Genomic DNA, 21,266 nt, shown 5'->3' on the forward strand with positions numbered 1-21,266 from the left:
CTAATAAAGTAATCAATCTCTGTGGCCTAACTGGTACGGCATCGGACTGACGATTGGGAGGGCTTGAGATCAAATCTTCTTTGGTATGGATTCTTTATTCCAAGATTCTAATAATAAGCTATAGCTGACCATACTGGAAACAGACAACAGATGACAAACTTTGAGATATATATGTACATACCTGTATGTATATATGTTTCTGTTAATTCTTGCCTGGGCTCTCAGACCAGCCACACTCCTTTTTAACAGCGATTGTCGGCATTCTTTGCACCCTGCAATCAATTGTACGTTAAAATTAGCTAATTGTATGTGAGCTAAAGTTGATGTATCCCTTTATATGAATAAACCAGATTAATGCCTGGCATTGCCCGGGTAATAAAAAGTCTTTACACAAAATAAACTTTCCTGTTCAACATATAGGCCTAACAACAGTTACCATTCCAACTTTCAAACTTCATATCAGGAAAAAGTGTTTTTTGCAGTTCAAATAAAATGAGAGAAGAAATAAAACAACTGTAAAGGTTTTTAAACTTTTTCAAAGAACTGTAACTTTTAAATTTCATAGAGGGAAAAAAGTGTTTAGTTGAAACATCTTAAGAGAAAAAATAAAACAACGGTAAAGGTTTTTAAAGGTAACTGTGAAATAATCTGCAAGTAATGGCTAAATAAAGTCTGTTTTGCTATGACTACAATGAAAAATTATTTGGTATACAGTTAAATGACTTCAATTTATTTCAGTGTTGTAGCGAAAATATTGTATAGAGTGATATAGAAACCCATAATAATTATCTAGTGCAAACATCCCCGGTGAAAATCTTCAAAATTTTATATTTGTACTGTACATATTAAAAATTAGTAACATAATAATATTTTAACCTTAGTAACTATAGTTACCTACAGTAACTTTAGTGTATTTAGTGGTTACGATGTGCAAGAAAATGTAGCATTACGATATACTACATGCAGTCCGTACCGTGGGGAGTACTTACCTTTGATTCAGATGTATAGCGTAAACGCTGAATTTAATTTGGGTGAATTTAGCCAAGCAAATACTTGAAGCTAATTTTTAATACTAAATTTCAACTTTCAACTCAAATTTTATCACTTATTTTTTCGAATTTGTTTTACAATAACTTATAATGAATACGCTGAACTAAGATAGCGAGCAACGTATATCTCTTTTAGGCGTTGTAGGAGGGATTTCTGCAAATAGCATATCGACATTTTTGTTATTCCGTCGTAATCAGTACACTAACTGTCAAATTTTAATTTTGAAAGAATTTTTGTTAATATCGCATGGCAGAAAACAACTTCGCCCTAGTATGGCGAGCCCTAGCATCGTGTTTCATAGAGCAAGGCAAAAAAGTCTTATAACAGAGGAAGGCGTAACCCGTGGGCCCCCTAATTAATAATTTAGCGTGTGCAATCGTGAAAAAAGTATACAGTATATGGTAAGCGACATGAATGGTAGGAACAGTGTAGCCTTGTGGTTAGGGGTGCCTGTTTACTAACCTGTCCAGCTATAGCTGGACAGACACCAAACGACAAAGGACAAACTTTGAGATTTGTATAGATTCATAGCTTCACTCTATTACATGTTCATTACTAAAGATATCTGGCAATGAAATTATGCAATCCTATAAACTTATTTATCATCAAGTGAAAATATCTATAGATTATTTTCTAGCTCTGTCATCTCAGCGAGATCTAAAACGAAAGAACATGTTCTGATCAACTGCTTGCAGTGTTGATTTTTTACACAACAGCATTTCTTTACCAGGTTGTTGTATATGATGTTATACATGTCATATACTGGATGTACTCAGTCAAATTAAAAAAAAAACATTTTTATCAAGCTCAATGGCTGGCTTATCTGTGTCTAAATCTAAGGCTCACACAAATAGAATGACATGACACGAGTTCTCAGATCACCCAGTCTTATCTATTTCGTCATATACACAGCCATGAACATTCTAGCTTTAATTCTCATAAACTGCAAATTAATTTAATGTTTAGTTTAAACTGTGCATTATATCAAATGCAAAAATTTCATGTTTGACTTAATACAATGAGATTATTTTGAAAAATCTGGTTAATACATTTTTGATCATCTATCTGTCCGCTATTTCGTCACCCAAAACTTGGTTAGAAAAAACTCTTTTGCTAAACCAAAGTTTTTTTGTGTGTTAGCAGGGGTGAAATTGTAGTAAAATTCATAAAAGGTTACCATGCTTAGTTGAAAAACCTATATGAATGCATTACATATAAATACTCTGTTGTTGAAGCTAGCCTAAGCAGCGACTCAAGCTATTTTAGGTTAGACAATGTGCTCATTCTTAAAAACAGCAATAATAAATGGGCTCTCTCGAGGGTTACTTCATATATGTGTACTATATCATGAGTTTACTGAATGTTGGAGTACTACTATGCACCACTATGGCCTTGCGATGCTTGACCTTTTAATGAATGGCTATAGAGGTCAATATTTAGAGCTAATGATATTCAGCAATGGCACTTTACTAGGCAGGCCGACATTTTCTTCACTATACTTCCTATGACTCCATTCTTTTCAATAGTTCTCCATCTGGCTTCTTATTGGCCAATAATGGGTTTTCAGGTTATTTTTAACAATCTTTAGTCTATTTTCACTTGTGTGCGTGGTCGCAGCCTAATCAGTTTTAGTAACCGTCTAAAATGTAACAGTTGTACTCGTCACTAATAGAGTTAGCTGCTGAGCAGTAAACTCAAGTACGCTGATGCTAACACCAGGTTATTGGTAGATGGTTTTAAACACGTCAGTACCCGACATTGACCTAATACAACTCCTTAAATATGAACTTATGCAAAATATTAGTAGATTTTATCAGAAAGTATCGACATTTCTCTATTATTTGTAATTAATTGTTGATGTTTGAGGTGATCTGACGGCCAGGATGTTACAAGATTAAAATCGACAAAACTTGATCACGATTAAAACCCTCATAAGAGAAATACGTGTGAAAGGCGTCAGTAGTTGCTATCATTGGCATAGTTGATATCAGCTATCGCGTGCTATTTTCAGCGTTACGTGTCTTCATTCTCTTTGCAACTATAGATGTCATAATTGCACCTTCACTTGATCTCCGTGTTTCAACCGCAATCAAGTTGCGTAGATTTTAATCTTGAAACATCCTGGCAGTCACATCACCTCAAACATCAAAAATAATCGCGGGTGATAGAAAACTACCGATATGTTTCGAAAACATGTACTAATATTTTGTGTAAGTTCATTTTTAGCTCTCAATGCTAAAAACTCTGGAATCCTAGACAAAGGCTTGACCACAACAGTATGATTTTCTGTCAGCGTTTTACTTGACTGGAAAATGCTGATTGTCAGCTGGTCTTGGCAATTTCGGTCTCTCAGCTTTGTTTTGGCATAAATTTGTATCGTAAATTCTGCAGGAGACATGCTGTAGGTGCAGTGACAGGCCAAGGAACATGATTAGCCGTGACGAGATGTTAGCCATGAATTATAGTATAACGCAGGAAATGGAACAGAGAGTACAATTAATGCTATTCTGTCCCCAGTTGATTAGCTTTGCTGCTCGATTGACATTTGACAGAATTGACTTCAATTGTTTTGTTCAGTCTCAGGGTTTAACATTTCGCATTGACTCGCAGGATTGAATTGTTTGCATTGGCTTGTGCTGTCTAGTCAACAGACATCAATAAGTTAAGAAAACATATTCTTTGTGAATCACTGGCATTCGCTGTAACTGCAGGCGTTATAGTAACAGCCAGTTTCTATTTGGATACATTTGTATGCTGAAATTCGTCCACTAATAGCATCCATCCATGCAACATCTTTCCCTAGAATAGAAAAACCCCTTTCGAATATAATTCTTAATTCATCTGAAGGAATCTTTTTCAGAAGTAATCTTGTGTGGAAGGGATTGGACTCAAGGGATTCGGTATTGTAAAAACTCAATTACCATGACCTAGGCCATACATTCGTAGATTGAAATTGGACATAATGTTTAATAGATTACCAATGTGGCACTCATAGAACCTTTGGAAACATTTCATAGATGTGGCAAATAGATTTTTCAGTTGTTGAAGCAACTCTGTCTGAAGAATTCATAAATTCTCATGGAAATATGCCAAGAAACCAGAGTGTAACAAGAAAAGGGGCTCGTTGAAGTCAGCGCATGTTTTGGGATCGTATATTTTACAATACAACAAGTATTGTTAGTATCAACACTTATCAACACCCCAGGTGTTGAGAGACACCAGAGCGTATTATTCTAAGCTGTGAGAGCAGACATATATTTCCGAGGGCAAGCATTATGTAGCCAAGTTGCAGCATCTATCTCTGAACAGAGGCCTAAGATAGTATCTATAAATACGTGTACAATAAAAAATAGATCCCGTCCTCTATATTTGTATACGTAGGACAAGTATAGTGTTATTTATATTAAAAATAATTTCTTTAAGTGAAAACACCAGAAAGATGAGGTGAAACATTAATATGAAACATCCATATTCATACCTAACTCATTGCAAACTGTACAAGTGAGAATATTCAATATAGAACTTGAAGGAGGTTTCACAGGTGGTCTGCCATGCCATCTGCAAATGCACAGCACCGTTTGACATGAGGAATTCCAACAGCGCAATAATTTTTTTTAGACATTGTGCATAACTGAAAAATCCACTTTGAACTCTATGCCGACCTATAAAAATCCACTTTGAACTCTATGCCGACTTATAAAAATCTGTCAAGTGTTTTCTTCAGATGAACTTCTCAAATCTGTTAAAACTAGCTGGTCAAGGTTGTCCTAATGTTATCATAATTGTAATTTGTAGATAATTTATTTTTAGCTGCAATCAATCATGTTATTGACTACATGCAAAGTTATCTGAACAGTTTGCCGGCCATAGGAAATCGAGGTTGACTTCAGCATGTGCTTTTGGTATACAGTAGCGATTATTAGTTGCTAGAATGAGGGGCTCTTTAAAATAATGTCAAGAATATAATTTTTTTTAAATGCAAATACAGTCAAGCCAACACATAAAAGTCTAATTTTTTCGATATTGACTGCGTTTATTGAATTTGCCACTTATTGATGCAGAAGTTTTTACAAAAAGCACATAGTAGTTCATTCAACTCATTCTAACAAGTTTAATGATAAATGCAACAGGTAATTACATATAGCATGAATTGTATGGACATTTTATAAAACTGTAAAAACTAATTGTTAAAAGCAAAAGTATATGTATATATGTAAGAACCTGAATAGAGTGTTAATCAATAAAAAGAGGATTTTGTTGCCACTTGCATTTACGCCGAAGACGGAAAATAGGCAGTGTAGTGGAAATGGCGTATAGATTAAGCGCTTGTCAAACTAAGACCGATGCATTTTCGTGATGGCTGCGATTAAATGTTCGTTTTTGAGCTTTTAAGAGCTTGTAATCATATTTTCACATATTTGACACTTACAACGCAGCAGAGTAAGACATGGTGAATCTTTTGATACCAAATAACTGTAATGTGATTTTTGTTGCGAGTCAACCTTTAAGATGTGTGCATGTAGATTTAACACATTTATTAGCATTTCACCTTTTCACATGTGTGGGTGTCGAAAATGCGGTCATGGAAACTGCGTGTTAGCATCACTCATTAGTTCCCAGCACTTCTGTTGTTGATGCTAAAATTGAACAATTCTGGTTAGGTACAGGTGCAAAAATTATTGATTGCGTTGGATAGTTTTGCATAAAGGGCTGATCTGCAGATCAATTGTAACAGATATATTTTCAATATCTTCACATTTAATGTATAAAGTAGATAGAGTATTTATTATGTTTATCAGTTTATTATGTTATTTTGTAAAACAAATAGATGAATGTATCTAGTGCGTTTCATAAGTCTTGAGCTTTATTTCCACTCTGATTTGCCATAGCTGGTGCATCCCTGACCTTTGTGACAGCCCATCTATTGCATCACTACGTTACTTCATCACACTCGGGTCACTAAGAAAAAGCTCATTTACATAGATCTTATCATATGTATCATATATCTATCAAATTAGGTTTAGTAATGTTTTTGGGTGACTAACATGTATGGCATGATCCATATGCAATCGAGTTGCAGAATTTTTGACGTCAATCTTGGACATTATGTTTGTTTGTTGACTATGGTTATTCCTTGATATTTTACATGCATCTATCCAGTGGGATTGCGAGTGTCTTTTTAATAACATTAAAACATTTTAGTGAATAATTGTGTTTTTTTCTTAATCATGATAAGGTCAAAGGTTACCCCAGTGTTTTAATAACATCGTATAATTATGTATACTCTCTTGGCTCTTATAGGGCCTAATTATTCTGTCTTAATAGGCTAGTGATGCCTTATAGTTATTGTTTATTCTGAGTTGTCATTCGTTAGGTGGCATGCCGTCAGCTTTTCAAGGCCAACTTTAACTTAGAATAAAATCATAGTCCAGTTCCAGTATACATTTTTTAAACCAAATCTTGTATTTAATATAAAATCAGGTAAAGATTCAAAGAAGGAAAATTTACATTTAACTGTAGTACATGTTTCTAAATTTAAAAAGTATTGACATAGCACAAGTTTTGCTATCTAGGTACATTTATATTTTGTTTTACAATCATTTTAACGTTTGAATACCATTAAAATGCATTAAAATATTTTTATCTGTTTCTTCTCGCTTGCATCCAGTGATACCGTAAAAGTCTTCAAATAGAAAAGTTTGGTGCCCCTCAGATTGAAATGTAGGTACAGTAGAATCTCTACTTACTAATTTAATTTGTTCCGGAAGCTGTTTTATAAGCAGAGAATTTTGTAAACAGGAACACATTTTTTCCTATAATGCCGTAATTCATTGCAAGTCCCCACGAAACTTGGACATAACATTTGTATAAATTATATACATGTATATGGAATGTTTAAACCTTGTAACAAAGAAATATTCCAATTAAATTACTGCATAATAAATAGAAACAGTACACATGGGAAGAAACAAGAACAGAGGAATAACGAATAAAAACTATGAGTGGTATGTTTGTTTATCTTAGGAGTTGGCTGACGAGGAAGAAAAGAAATTCTTTGCGTCAGCCAATGCATCGCAGCTCAGGACGCCACATTCAAACTACCATCCGCTTAAACAGCCAGCAGGCAATTTTTCAAATTTTCAACTTTCCTGAAGTATCTTTCATTATTCGGAGCAACATTTTTAAGAAAAGACATTTCATCACTAGAAATTTCGTATTTGGGTCGTTTGTAAAGGTTTTACTGCATTTTAAAAATTTTGCTTTGTGTATCCTGAAACAACCTTTGTAACAAAAGGTAATTCTTCTCCAAAGAAGCGTTTCATAACCTGGAAATTGCATAAGAAGATTTTTGGTACGGTACGACTGTATACTGAATGTGCTATCACAATTGTAAGTGTCTTTTTATTATTCATCAAGAGATAAAGTTTACACTAACACTGCGAAGTTTTTACCTTTTAGTCGCAAGCAAGTCTCCTGATCCCAGACCGTAGTAACAACTTTCAATTTACGATGTAAGCACATTTAGGATAGCACAACTCCTTTTGAACGGAATATTATCTTGAAGCTCCAAGCTTGTAGAGCTCAGCACAAAGACAAAAATCAAATATAGTGTATAGTTTTCTTACACCCATTCTAAGATTTTGATGTTTTAGACTTTAGAGGTAACCGAAGAAACATTGGTGGATGCACACCTGATAGTGTGCATCTACCACACTCTAGATGTAATAGAGTGGGATAGAGTGTGTATATTTCTTGTGAGTTGCAAAACAAAGTTTTTGTGTTAAGCTCTTTTGCTGGGGAGAAGCTTTTTAGTTTTGACTGTCTTTGAGCCTTGATTACTGAGAATTTCACTCAGCGTGTCATTAGAAACTAATATTCTGGTGGCAGCCATTTTTCATTTCTCACTTGGTTAGAAGAGCTGTCGGTATTTCGGCGATATCTCAATAACTAATAGTCCAATCAATTTGACCCTTTTGAAATATACTAAAAACATACCACACATAGCACATTAAAACATAATTCAAAGCATAGAAACACACTGAACAAAGTGACAAAGTTTTGTAATCCTAAGTAAACTGAAAGTGCAAAAAAAACAAAGTGAAACTACAAAGTCGAGTTTACTCAGGCGTAGGATCAGGTGGGAAAACCACTCCCTGAATTATTTTGAGCCCAGGCTTTCAAATATTAAGCACGCTTGCTACAAGCTTTCTACGTTCTCTCCTCTTGCCTAGAACTGTTTCACTTCGCATGCATGTTAGGAGTAATTTAGTTAGGTCAAGTAGCTGCCCTGTAGTTTACAATACTAAATACTCTTGTCCTAGGGTCGACTGAGGAGACCGCCAATGCAGAGCTGAGCAATGAAGAGGAAGAATCTTCACCACTAATGGCCACTACTTCGCCAAACAAAGATGGCCGACTGGTCATTAAAGGTACATTTCACTAGTGTGACAAGCTTTATTCCGCAGTGCCACTCGGTGTTGTTCTTGGCAATATCAAGCCTAGACAGCTCCATTTGTTAGCCAATTAATTGCAAACACGTAAATCCTCGTCGTATAAACTCTTCATCTCTCACATTTAGGTGCTGGTGTGAGACTAGATCTAGGAAAACTGCAATAGTAGTTATGGATGTATCATCTGAAATTAGTGTTTCGTCTTCTCCTAGTGTAGCCCGCATGCCTGGCATTAAGTCGGGTCGAAAGTGGGAGCCGTCAGTAGAAACCACGTGAGGAGAAATCCCATGTTTGAACTAGCTCGTTGAATTTAAAAACAGATTTGTTGACATTTGCATGCTATTTTTATTTCCTATGTTGTCGTATGACAAATTGTAAAAAGAACGATGCCGGTTTACTTTGATGGGAAGCAGGCTATGGCTTGTTGACCAGCAATGGCAGATGTTGGTGGTGAAAATAGCTCTACCACTATCACTAAACTATCTGCACAAAGAGTACATGAGTGTGCCAATTAGAGAACCCTGCCTGAGCCACTAATGATGAAAAGGAGGCTGTGGGCCACTTTTCAATTTCAACCGAACATTTTGAATGACAGAGCTATTTTTATTACTAAAGCCAATCATTGCGAATGGATATTCCTTGGCTGGTTGTCCACCTTAATGAGTCTTCCATTATTTTTAATTATGGCTACAAGAAATCAAGTCTTAATAAACTTAACAAACAAAAACTGGAGTGGTGCCATCATCACATTAAAGGGCAAGGATCAACGACTACTCCTCCTCTCTCCCATGGCATGGCCCGCTAGTGGGATGACTGCTATATTACGCTGACCGCTAGATGCTTTGGAGCATTCTAGGAGCATTCCGGAAAGATTTTCTTTTCACGACTCCGATGGCGAGGCAGACTCCGATGAGTAGTCTTGAGTGGTCCGCATAACTACAGCATTTGCATCAAGTGCCTGGCAGCCTTTGTAGGAGTACTTCCTTACGACAATTATACACAATGGACGACATCAACAGTTTGCAAGGGTCATCTCTCATTAGCTTTTTATTGACTTGTCTGTCGTGAGAGTTAGGGAAGTAAGACATGCTCAAGCATTTTAGAGTTTTCATAAATTAGGCCTCTAGTAACTGTGTGCGAGTGTTTCTTTGCCATGGTGTGATACAAGTCCATTCATGATATTTGCAGTGATAAGTGATAGCTTTGGGGACTCTGCCAATCAGGAGGCCATCATACACCAACTAAGGCAGAAGCTAGGTATTCGTGTTGTGGTGCAAATGGAGAGCACAAGCGGCGAAGTGGTCTTTCAGGGAACTGTGACACCCAACAATGAGCGAGAGGAAATCGGTGAGTGTGAAGGTATCTTCCAGGCTTACTCGCTGGTAATAAGAGAATTTGGAATTGCTAAGGTCTTCATGATGATTTGCACCTTAACATCCTTTTTTTTAGACTAATATATGTGATTTGTGTCGTATGAATTAGAAGTTGTCCACTTTTGTTCTTTAGTCATTCCTATCAATATTTGGCCCTCCTACTATCGTGGATTTCCAAAAAGCAGATAAATACTTGCACGAATTGCACGAATACCAATTAGCAATTATATAAGAAAATACAGTTATAGCCTAAGGATCATTGCTCAAAGATGGTTGAATGTACACAAAGTTTTAGGGGACTTTAGAAGAGATTATCGGTATTTTCTACCATTTGCAATTGTTTTTATGTTTGAGGTAATTTGACTGCCAGGATGTTTTGCGATTAAAATCGACGACACATGACAACAGAAGAACAATATGTGCAAAATGTCGTCACTGCGAAATGATATCACTGGTTGCTATCGTTGCTATAGTTGATATCGACTATTGCTTCGAGTTGCAGTGTTACGTGTCTCTACACAGTCGGTTTCTTTGCAGCTGTTGACGTCATAATTGCACTTTCGCTTGATCTGAGTGTTTTAACTGCGATCAAATTTTGTTGATTTTAATCTTGAAACATCCTGGCAGTCAGATTACTTTAAAAACAATTGCAAATGACAGAGAAATACCAAAACTTTTTGATCAGACCAACTGAAATTCTGTGTATGGTCTCTGTTTTCACTTTATTGTAAGGGCATTTCATGTGTAGAATGAGAGGATCCAAGCTTCCATTTCACTTAGCTTTCTGATTTTGTAACATTTTTAGTACCATTAACTTCCTGTATGTACATCTGGCACTGCCAGCGATAAGTAGGGTCTATAGATATATGTGCACTAGTACTAAGTTGGTCAAACTCTGTCTCGTAATGCGAGTTCTGTGGTGAAAGCTGCTTGAGAAAGGCTAATAGATGATACAAAGTGGTGCAAGTGACACGAGTGTTGGAGATAAAAAGAGATCAGTTTAAATCAGTTAATTATGTAAGACGTGGATGAAGAGTAAGCAGATGTTGAGGCTCAGCTGGTGCAGCGTGTACAGCAGGTGTAGTATGATTTCACAGTGGTGAAAGTTTTAACCATATCGTAAAAAAGAGAACCCTTTTTTTCTCAAATTTAAAAAAAATTGTCAAATATAACAGCGCTTTTTAATGTGTTTGAGCCTACCCAGCAGTGATGATTTGCTAAGTTCAGACAATATCAGTTTATCAAATTTTATAAGTAGATTGAAACAAACGCATATTTCATTGTGATAAGGCATAAAATGTCATAAGGCAATGTCTGCGTAATGTTTCTTGTGAGGCTAGGACTATTATAAATTGTGGCACACTGAGTAGTCTGAAAACTAGATATTACTGCTGTTGGAGTTTTTGTGTACACGTGTATGGTGGCTGATCGCGGCCATTTAGAAACTTCATAATCTCGACCTGAGAATTATTACATCTCGCCCGAGATGTTCATAATCGCGGGTCGAGAACACGCGAATTTTAAAGGTTGACTTGCAACAAAATTCACATTACAGTTATTTAATATCAAAAGATTCACCATGTCTTACTCTGCTGTGTTGTAGATGCAAAATATGTGGAAATGCGAATACAAGATCTTGAAAACTCAAAAACGAACAGTTAACCGCAGCCATCACTAGACCGCCGTAGGTTGGAATCTCGTTCCAAAAGGCTCAAATGGGACGTAGTTGAACACGATGTGCTCCTGTTTACACTTTCACGCAACCTCATTCGTCGAAATAATTTCACAAATATGCTTCACGCTTTCAATAAAACCATGTCTATTGTTCTTACGCGTCTATTTTATCTTCATTGTAATGCTGTCACTTTCAGCGCTGATATCCTATAACCTACCGTGAAAATTCGTTTAATTTTTTAACCTTAGCTCGAAGGAGTACATATTATTGTCTGATAAACATGACGAGCCTTTTGGTCACCTGTGATAATTGAGAAATGCTGCAGAAATTATTCGCGAAGTATGGGTCACATGATCAGATGACGACTAGACGATGAGACCAAGCCGAAACAAAACTGTAAACTAGCGAGCATCTATATTTGATACGGGGTATTCGGTAAAACCCGAAGTGTTTGTCATAAACTAGTGCTACGAGAAGTTTTATATTGAGCTTTTTATTGGCCTTTCAATTTACGTGAGAACATCACGTGACAAAACAATAACCAAATGTGATGACTACGTCAGAGAAATAAGCTGATTCCGATCTACGGCGGTATCGTGATGGCTGCGATCAACTGTTCGTTTTTGAGCTTTTAAGAGCTTGTAATCACATTTCCAACTACTTTGCACCTACAACACAGCAGAGTAAGACATGATGAATCTTTTGATACCAAATAACTGTAATGTGAATTTTGTTGTAAGTCAACCTTTAAAATGTAAACATTAAGTCAACCTTTAAGAAAGAACGACATCTACGCGATGTCGGGTAGATGTCGACCCGGGATTCGCGTGTTCTCTACTCGAGATTATAAACATCTCGAGCGAGATGTAATAATTCTCAGGTCGAGATTATGAAGTTTCTAAATGGCCGCGATCAGCCACTATACACATGTCAGGCAGCTGTTCTTGGCAGAGGTCAGTCGTTAAGTGATGAGATTTTGATGACAGATGCCTGTTGCAAGATTAAGTCCACGATTTATATCGAATGATTCCTAGTTGCTCCGGAATTCCACTAGCTGTACGCATACAGTCAATCTCTACACAGTGAAATTGCAGGGGTTGGAGTAATTTTACTATAAAAATCCATTACAATTTAAAATTTGCCTCTCTCCACAAATTTATGATAACTCAATAAATACTACAGATTTTTACACGTATAAACGCAAATGCATGAAACATTATGTAAAAGCATAAAGTATATTTAACATACCTATTAAAGTAGTAATCAATAAAAAAGGCTTTTTGTTAGTTGACGTGAGAGAGATTGAATGGAGGTTTGGGCATGGTGACACAAAGTCTAGAGGTAGAGGTACACAATTCCCATTTGAGCTGATTCATCTCACATGTATATACATCTTATATATTATGTTATATATTTTGTCTATTTTTTAAAATTTGTGCTAGTCTTTTTCACTTTCAAAATTGTGATGCTTTGGTAAATTTTGAATGCTGTACAATGGAAATATTTATGATTCAAAGTCAAATATTTCCAGCATTTTATGTTGGAAAGTTCCTATGTTGAAACATACCTTAGCAAAGGTTTGGCTGTCATTAGCACTCTTTCTCAAGTTGGGACCTTTTCTTTTTATAATTGAAATAAACAAATATTCTTTTAGCATCAGAATTTTTTAAATAAAAAATGGTTTACTCATGCATTATATTAGTTAACTGACTAGCTTTTTAAAATGCTACTTGGTATTAATGTTTGGTGTCGGAAAACAATTAAAAGTAAATGCATTGTAGAATGTTTGTTTTGGTCATTACAAATATTTAAAGTTTTAATTGCACAACTTTTCTCAAGTTAGGCCTACGCATAATTAAAACACTATCACCTTACTATCGAAGAAACAATGCATCAGCGAATTAGCACTGATTTGTTTGGTTTGACACCTTAAGAAGACACAAATGCTTTTTGTTTTAACTTTGCTATGAAATAACATCGCATTGGTTGACATTGTTTTTTACACTGCAAGTACTGGACAGTCTACATATTTATAGTTCTTTAGGTTCCAGTTTTCAGAATAAAAATATCTTCAATAATTTTAGTCGTAAATGAGTTGAAAAGCATGGCTCTGAACTTATATGCTGTGTAAGATTTCCAAAATAATTTCTATACTAGTTTGTTTTATTGTATTGCAATAGATTTTGAGAGAATCTGTTTGAATCAAAATAAAAATGCTCATGGAATGTTTTGAGATTCCCGGTGTGTACTCTGCTCTGGTATATTGAATATCTGTCATTGATTGGGTGTATGCACTCTATGGAGACTATGCATTCCTGACACAGTCGTGATTCTATTGGGTGACTCGTAGGTAAATCAACTTATTAGCATTCACTGAATATGTCTGCAGTAACATAAAGCAATAGGTTATGGTAGTCTGCAAACATTACATTTTGAAAAGGCCTCAGGCTATGTTTTAATGACATTTATGGAAGCGTACGCCTACCTACTGCTGATGTATTTCAAATTAATTTAATGTGGTCAGGCACCATCTCCACCCTTTTTCTTACAAATGCCGTAAAACCCTTATTTGAATGCCATGATTCTCTATTTTTTAACCTTTTCCTTAGAGTGGCGCTTGATTAGAAGTGGCGTTCAAATAAAGGTGGCGTTCAATTACAGGTTTTTTGGTAAGTTTTTTATGATTCACACCAGACTATGATTAATAGATGACTATTTGTTAATAATTCGACAAAATATGCAGGGATGATTGCAGTAGTCGTTACAAAATTTTTTTAAGTAATCTGATTTGATGTTGGCTGGTATTGCAGATATGTTCTAGATGCGAAAGTTGGAGCAAACAGCAAGCCCCTGAGAGACTGCAGAAAGTGCAGACTAATGCTAGTGTTGTTGCGCATGCTTTGGCAAAAACGTCGATGGAGAAAAAACAAATGAGCAAAACTTCAATCTTTGGACATTCCTATATATATATATATATATATATATATATATATATATATATATATATATATGTGTGTTTGCTTTAAGACTTGAATCAAGGCCTCAAGATTTGGTTTTTAAAATTTTTGGGTTTTATATTTGAAATGGTTTCCTCTTTGAACTCGCATTACTTTTGAGTAAGTGATTTAGTTATTGCATCAGTTGTTTGTATGGTGGCAATAATACTGCAACTCCTTTTGTGCGCTTTGGTTGTAGGGTGATGCTGTATTCGTTTGAGGCTGTATTCATTGTAGGCATCAACTGAGTTTGACTTCATTGCGCTTTGTAATATCAACTCAGCTTAGCTTAGCTAACAGGAAAATGTCAGCTGTAAGCAATGAAATGCAGATCGGCGCCCAACTTTAAGGTCTTTAATCTATTATCGGCTCTCTTTCTCATTTCAATTTGTATTCAATCTCAGCTGGCCCATAAAATATCTGATTATAGGAGATTCAGGCATGGCTGTGGTTCCTGAGATGGCTCTAGGGGATAAAGAGAACGAAGACGTAAATGCCATAGTTAAATCTGTAGTGAATACAATAAGGGATATTTCGTCAAAAGTCGACAAAACAGACATGAAGCTATGCCCTATCTGTGGAGATGCCGTTACTGGTAAGTGTACTTACTATAAAGCCTGGTTCACAAATACGTCGCAAAGCACTGGCGACAGCACCGCAGGCTATTAGCGGTGAAATGGGAACCTACACGCCGGCAGTTGCCAGCGGCGACGCAATAGTTTAGCGCTGTTCAAATTTTGTGAAAGGCCGCAGGCAAAACCTTCTCAAAATGCGCTGTACAGGTGAAGTCACCATTATAGAAACGACATGGCGAGCGAACATTTTATTTGATTAGGCGATTATCTTTAGTGATGCATCCTATATGTGAACAGATGCCGCCGGGCTTAGCCGAGCCTAGCCGAGCCTAGCGTCTCAAGCGTTTTGCTGCGCAAGTTACCACAAGAGTCCTGCAATCGATATGGGAACCAGGCTTAACAGAATAGCTATAAACAGAGAGCATGACTAAACCAGGCTGTCATCACATCAATTAACTCAAATTGTGCTTTCTTTCTAAGCAAACATTCGAATAGCTCATGTCTGTAATGGGCAGTAATGGAAAATTTACTAGTTGGTTGAGGACAGACTTGTTTTAATTGTTTAGGACTCCTGCTTTCTTTGTTTTGCTCACAAGCTGCATTCAAGGAAAGTATCTCAATTGAGTACTTCTGGCTGATTCCTTGTAACTGACTGCTCGGGCCAGTTGAATTTGTCAACGGATGAGCATCATTCATGACTCATGACTGACGATTCATTCAAGACCTTTAATAATCATAGTCGCATGACGAAGTCTCCAGCCATTGAAAAAATTGTGAAAATATGTTATCGTGATAAAAAACATACCTGCATTTACAATAAAAGTAGTTCTCTGTCATTTATCTAATTTTATTAGTGGCTCTGTATTATGTAAGGTTTTCTTATTTGGCGAACTGCCAGGGATAGGTAGCTGGCCGGTCCTGAGCATGTCTTGTAGCAATTGTGTTTGTGTTGCTAAATAATTTGACCTTGAAAAACAGAGTTTATGAGGGTGAAGACCTCATAATCAGTTTATTATGTCCAAAACAGTAGCATCACCTATTTATAAGGTCACTCCTTCAATTCTCTATCATGAGCTCAGTGCATTGGGTATGACTCGTCAGGCTGGCATTACTAATGACAGTAGTGCTTGTGTGTGCAAGTACTCCTTTGTATAGGTTTTCACTCTGAAAGCGAATAATGTTGAATGGCACACTACAGACCTGTTCATCACATAGTGTCCCACACCACGTAGCATTCTTATCATACAATATGGTCGCTGAAATGTTGAAATACTAGTCCCACAGCAACCGTCAAGGAAAGAAAGTATAGCTCGAGCAATCTGCGCAGCCAATCATCATCGTCGAAACATTGCATAGGCTGTTGTGGATGCTTGGCGAGCTTTGGGAAAATTGTGACATCTGCAATCTTTCCTGACTTATCCGCGTCGCCTCAACGACGCTGTCGGTTTACGGCGCACATAGTCGACAAATAATCGTCAATAGGACAGCGCCGACATACAGCGGTATACAGTAATACATCAACTTACGAGTGCCCCAATGTACGAGAAACTTGAGATACGAGCCAGCTTTTAAGCAAGTTATAGCACTGACATATGAGCCATGTTTGAGATACCAGCACGTGAGTCAGTTGCCAAGTGTGTCGGAGGTGTTTTATGGGAACAGCATCACTCTGTATTTTGCAACTGCTCAGGTTTTACTTTTGTACTGTGTTTTTTGTGCGCGATTTTCAGTGCAGAATTATGTGGATTAAAAGTACTGTGCGTAGACCGAAAGTTTGCCAGTAAAATGAAAGATAATGCAAAGAAAAAACAAATGATAACAATTGATATTAAACGGAAAATTATTGAAAAATATGCGAAATGTGTATGCGTGATTGAGCTAGCTCAGCAATATGACAGAAATACATCCACAATTATCAAACAGAAGGATTATATTCAGGCATTTAGTTTGCAACAGGACTAACCATAGTTTCTAAACGGCGCAGCGATCTTCACGACCGCTGATGGAGAGATTGCTCAGGCTTTGGATAAAAGACAAACAATTGGCCGGTAACAGCGTAACTGAAACGGTGCTATGTGAAAAGGCCGGTGCTATCTATCAAGACTATAAAAAATAGACATTCGGACAAGTTGGCCAGTGGTCGTGCATTAACCCTTTGTGACGACACCTGTGTTCGTCCTAATCGCAACATGTTGGAAGGGCGACAAAGGCAGATGTCCATAGATAGGTTTCTCTTAAAACGGCTGGCTGGTTGTGAGAGCGAAGCAAAGGAAAAATTAGCTAACCACATAGATATAGTAAACCCACATAGATATAGTAAACCCACATAGATATAGTATAGGTTTACTATATCTATGGCTAACCAGCGAGAAAACTAACACTATGAATGCCGAAGAAATTTGAATTAGGCCCTACGTCAAGTTAAAAATGAAAGCTTGCTTTTAGGTTTGCTTCTAAGTTTGTCTTTTAAGACTTGATAAAATCCAAATTTATCAAAGTCAACTGTTGTAATGAAGAATAACTTATCTATCCCTCCCTGGCAAATGCTAGCGTTATCTGCTATTGTATGTATTTAATTTTACATTTTAATTAATCACACTTCCTTGCATTATTTTTTATTGGTTGCTTTTTAAAAGCATGTTGTAAGTTGGGACAATAACCAACATGTTCTTTCTGTTACAATATCTTGTTTTGAGTGTTTTATTTGCATTTTTTTAGAGTATGGAAACCAATCAATATATATTTAACTGTTCTATATATAAATAAATTGCACCAACATGCGAGTAAATTGACATGCGAGCTCAGTCTAGGAACGCATTAAGCTCGTAAGTTGAAGTATTACTGTAGTGTGAACCAGCCTTTAGTTGCCTATCGACTATACAAACAAAGGTCGATCCATATTTTTATTATTCATTTAAAAAGTCTAAAAGATCGCATTGTAATGCCAGAAATGAATGCGGCTTGATTGACTTACATGCTAAACCTTTACCCGCAGTTCAAACCAAAGTGGTGACTCTTTCGGAGTTAGGACATCTGCACGACAGTTGTTATTTGTCTGGCACCCATGGCTTAGTGTTTATTACATAGAATTAGCTCATATTTTCTTATGCGGTTTGAGCTCTTCTCATCCATTCATCTTTACAGGTTTTCATTATGCCGTCCAAACCTGTGAGTCTTGTAAGGGCTTCTTCAAGCGTACCGTACAGAATAAGAAAGCACACACATGTCATCGAGGTGGAACGTGTGACATTTCTCTAGCCAATAGGAAGAAGTGTGCTGCTTGTCGCTTCCAGAAATGCTGTGACGTCGGCATGAAAATAGAAGGTAGCATCCTAGTGCCAATCAGATGTCAGGTTGCTCTGTCTAGTTTTTCTTTGCATCAGACATGAATGTATTTTCATTTTTTATTGATTTTTGAAGGCACTTTTGTGGTTTTGTGATTTGTAATTGGGCGTGCATGTATACTATATGTATATACAAACATATACTGAACGAGTAGCCAGCCTCACATTTGAAATTTTTTCTGTTGGAAGTCCATTTAAAGGTTTAGTTGGCTGTCAGCCTTCTTGTGAATATTTTTTCAATACGTGTAGAGGTTATTAGAGCAAGAACTTACAGGTATATTATTGATGTAATTTCACTCCTATGGCCTCATGTATATTCAGCATATTTAGCTAGCTGAAGGCCAATCTCGATTCCATGCGATCGAACAATTACTGTTTATACAGTCAAACATGGATAACTCGCTCATGGATAGCTCGAACACATGGTTAACTTGAACGGTTTCTTTGGTCCGTTCCCACGTAATGATAAATTGCTATAGATAACTCGAACTCAACACTGTTAACTCGAACTGTTTTTTTTGTCTAACAGCTACCGAAACGGTTGTTATCGCTTTAGAAAATCACTTTATTCCAAGCCATAGCGGTAAACCTCAACTTTTCGTAATGCATAAGCGTCGTTATTACCACCATCGGCAAAATATTTTTGTCAACGACTTTTCTAAAGGTTTGGTGAAATTTGATTTATACCAAACATCCGCTTAGCCCTTCGGAAGCAAGGTAAAGTGAGGTAATCTTTGCATAAACTTCAAGAAAAATCGGCAAAATTGATCGTGGGTAAAACGCTCAAAAGAAAAAGATGTCTTTTCTTTTGAGCATTTCAACAACGATCAAGTTTTGCCAATGTCAATCTAAAAAACATCCTGGCAATAACATCACCTCAAACAACAAACCAATCTCAAGTGATAGAAAAATCTCTATACTTTTTGATAAAAACGTTTTAAACTTTACATTAGAAGCATTTAATTTGAAACAAGCCATTTGTGCTTTTGATATATATTATAGTTTGTATATGTACATGTATCTACTAATAAATAAGTAAATACATGGACTTGTGACAGTGCTCTGATAACTTGAACGCTCTGATTATTCGAACACTTTCGCTCGGTCCCGTGAAGTTCGAGTTATCCATGTTTGACTGTATGTAAAAGGCATCTGCATTTTCTCTCCAACCATGCCATTACATTACCCACGTACCAAGATGATCACCAAATATGTTTTATCATTTCCGAGCCTTGGTTATATGTGCTTTTGTCTATCTCTCTCTATCTTTTTCTATCTCTCTCCTCTCACTCTCTTCTCACTATCTCGCTCTCTCTTCATGCGTCTCCGTCATGAGCACCTGCACCTCTCTGTCATGAGCACTTACACCTTTCTGTCATGAGCACCTGCATGTATATTTGCACTTGTTTCTAGAGCAATTAGCAATAATTCAACACTGATCATAATAGGACATCTTACATGCCGGGTTTAACTATTGTAACAAAATAATATTTAATAGATGTATCTCTGCTGAGTGATACATTTATCGTAAGTAATTACCACATCAGCACCTTTTCTGGTGGCAGGGGTAAGAGAGGACAGGTCAAGAGGAGGCAGAAGTAAATACTATGGTACAAACCTAACCTTTCAACAGTCGCGTAAGAGGACGGCGATGATTGACAACTCTCCATTTGGCATCAAACGAATAGCATTTCCTGAGTTATCAGGAGCCTCTCCTGCAAGTTACCCTTCACCAATTATACCTGAGATCATGCAGGTTGGATGGTCATTGCTTTTAGGCTGTATTATTTTTGCTATTACAGTGTAGTCACTACGAGGTATTGTAGAAGAGACAAGGAGCGAGTGTAGATACCCGTGTATACATAGCAGCAGAAACTCACAAATTTAAACTAATGTGAATAATGATTTATTAATTCAAAATTTTTGTTACTTCATTGAACAAAGCTGACCTATGCTCCCATAAATATGTTTGACGTTGTTTATAATGACTGAGCAGATAACTCCACCAATACATAAACTGAAGTTAGCTCACTTTTTGTTTATAGAGCGCATTGTTTGCTTTGGTTAGGACAAATTGGTCATTTTCTCGCATATTCAGCAGTGAGGCTGTGTGTATTTAGGTATGAACTAGTTTTAGATTAAGCTTGTTTTGGTATTCTACATTTATATACTGGCTGCAAAACTAACTAGCGTGTTACTTCTACATATGAATTTAAATTATTCAAGGACATGCTTTGTATGTTGAAACCTTTAAATGTTGAATTAAATCTTCTCATAAGAACACATTGCAGTTCATTTAATTCGATTCACAGCCAGCTTAAAGTGAAGATGAAAGCAAGTCACAAGTTGAGGCAAAAGGAGCTAGGCCGGAAGAAAATTAAAAACATTAAACCGAAATTGGAATTAAGTTTCGTGTAACTAACGTTAGGTTAAAACTTATTTTTAAGTGTGTACAGCATGTCAAGTTTATTTAAATTAATAAAGTTTACCTATGTTACTTAGTGTCACAAAAGTGTAGCATCACTGTTACTTGTATAAACCACACCATGCACCGGGATATAATGAAAAAAACCTTATCTTGATCTGGCAGGAAGTTTACGCGCTGGAAGAACTTTATGAAGAACCATCATCAAATCCTCACCCCTGCTGTCTTGATAAGCTTACCCCCTATGATCAGGACAAGTTCAACTCTATGCTGCATTTAACTGAACACAGGCTACACCAGATAGTCAAGTGGGCAAGACAACTCCCAAACTTTTTAGATATTAATGTATGCTAATATTGATAATTATTTTTTCTTTC

The 21,266-nt window shown here is 36.5% G+C and overlaps 1 protein-coding gene across 4 annotated transcripts in view; it reads left to right on the forward strand.

Annotated features, from left to right (window-relative positions):
- Positions 1 to 21,266, forward strand: part of LOC137405859 (nuclear hormone receptor FTZ-F1 beta-like) — a 56,286-nt gene that overhangs the window by 12,223 nt on the left and 22,797 nt on the right. For 3 of the 4 annotated variants that reach the window (XR_010979815.1, XM_068092292.1, XM_068092294.1), the window contains exons 4-9: positions 8,373 to 8,480; positions 9,690 to 9,848; positions 14,976 to 15,140; positions 18,265 to 18,444; positions 20,030 to 20,220; positions 21,055 to 21,234. Coding sequence is in view for 3 of the 4 variants with exons in the window: in XM_068092292.1 (XP_067948393.1) it covers positions 8,373 to 8,480; positions 9,690 to 9,848; positions 14,976 to 15,140; positions 18,265 to 18,444; positions 20,030 to 20,220; positions 21,055 to 21,234 (983 nt within the window). In the remaining variant the exon portion in view is untranslated. The remainder of the gene's footprint in view (positions 1 to 8,372; positions 8,481 to 9,689; positions 9,849 to 14,975; positions 15,141 to 18,264; positions 18,445 to 20,029; positions 20,221 to 21,054; positions 21,235 to 21,266) is intronic. The other variant, XM_068092293.1, reaches the window with a different exon arrangement.

This window comes from Watersipora subatra, chromosome 10, assembly GCF_963576615.1.
Source record: "Watersipora subatra chromosome 10, tzWatSuba1.1, whole genome shotgun sequence".
Taxonomy (NCBI): Eukaryota; Metazoa; Bryozoa; class Gymnolaemata; order Cheilostomatida; family Watersiporidae; genus Watersipora; species Watersipora subatra.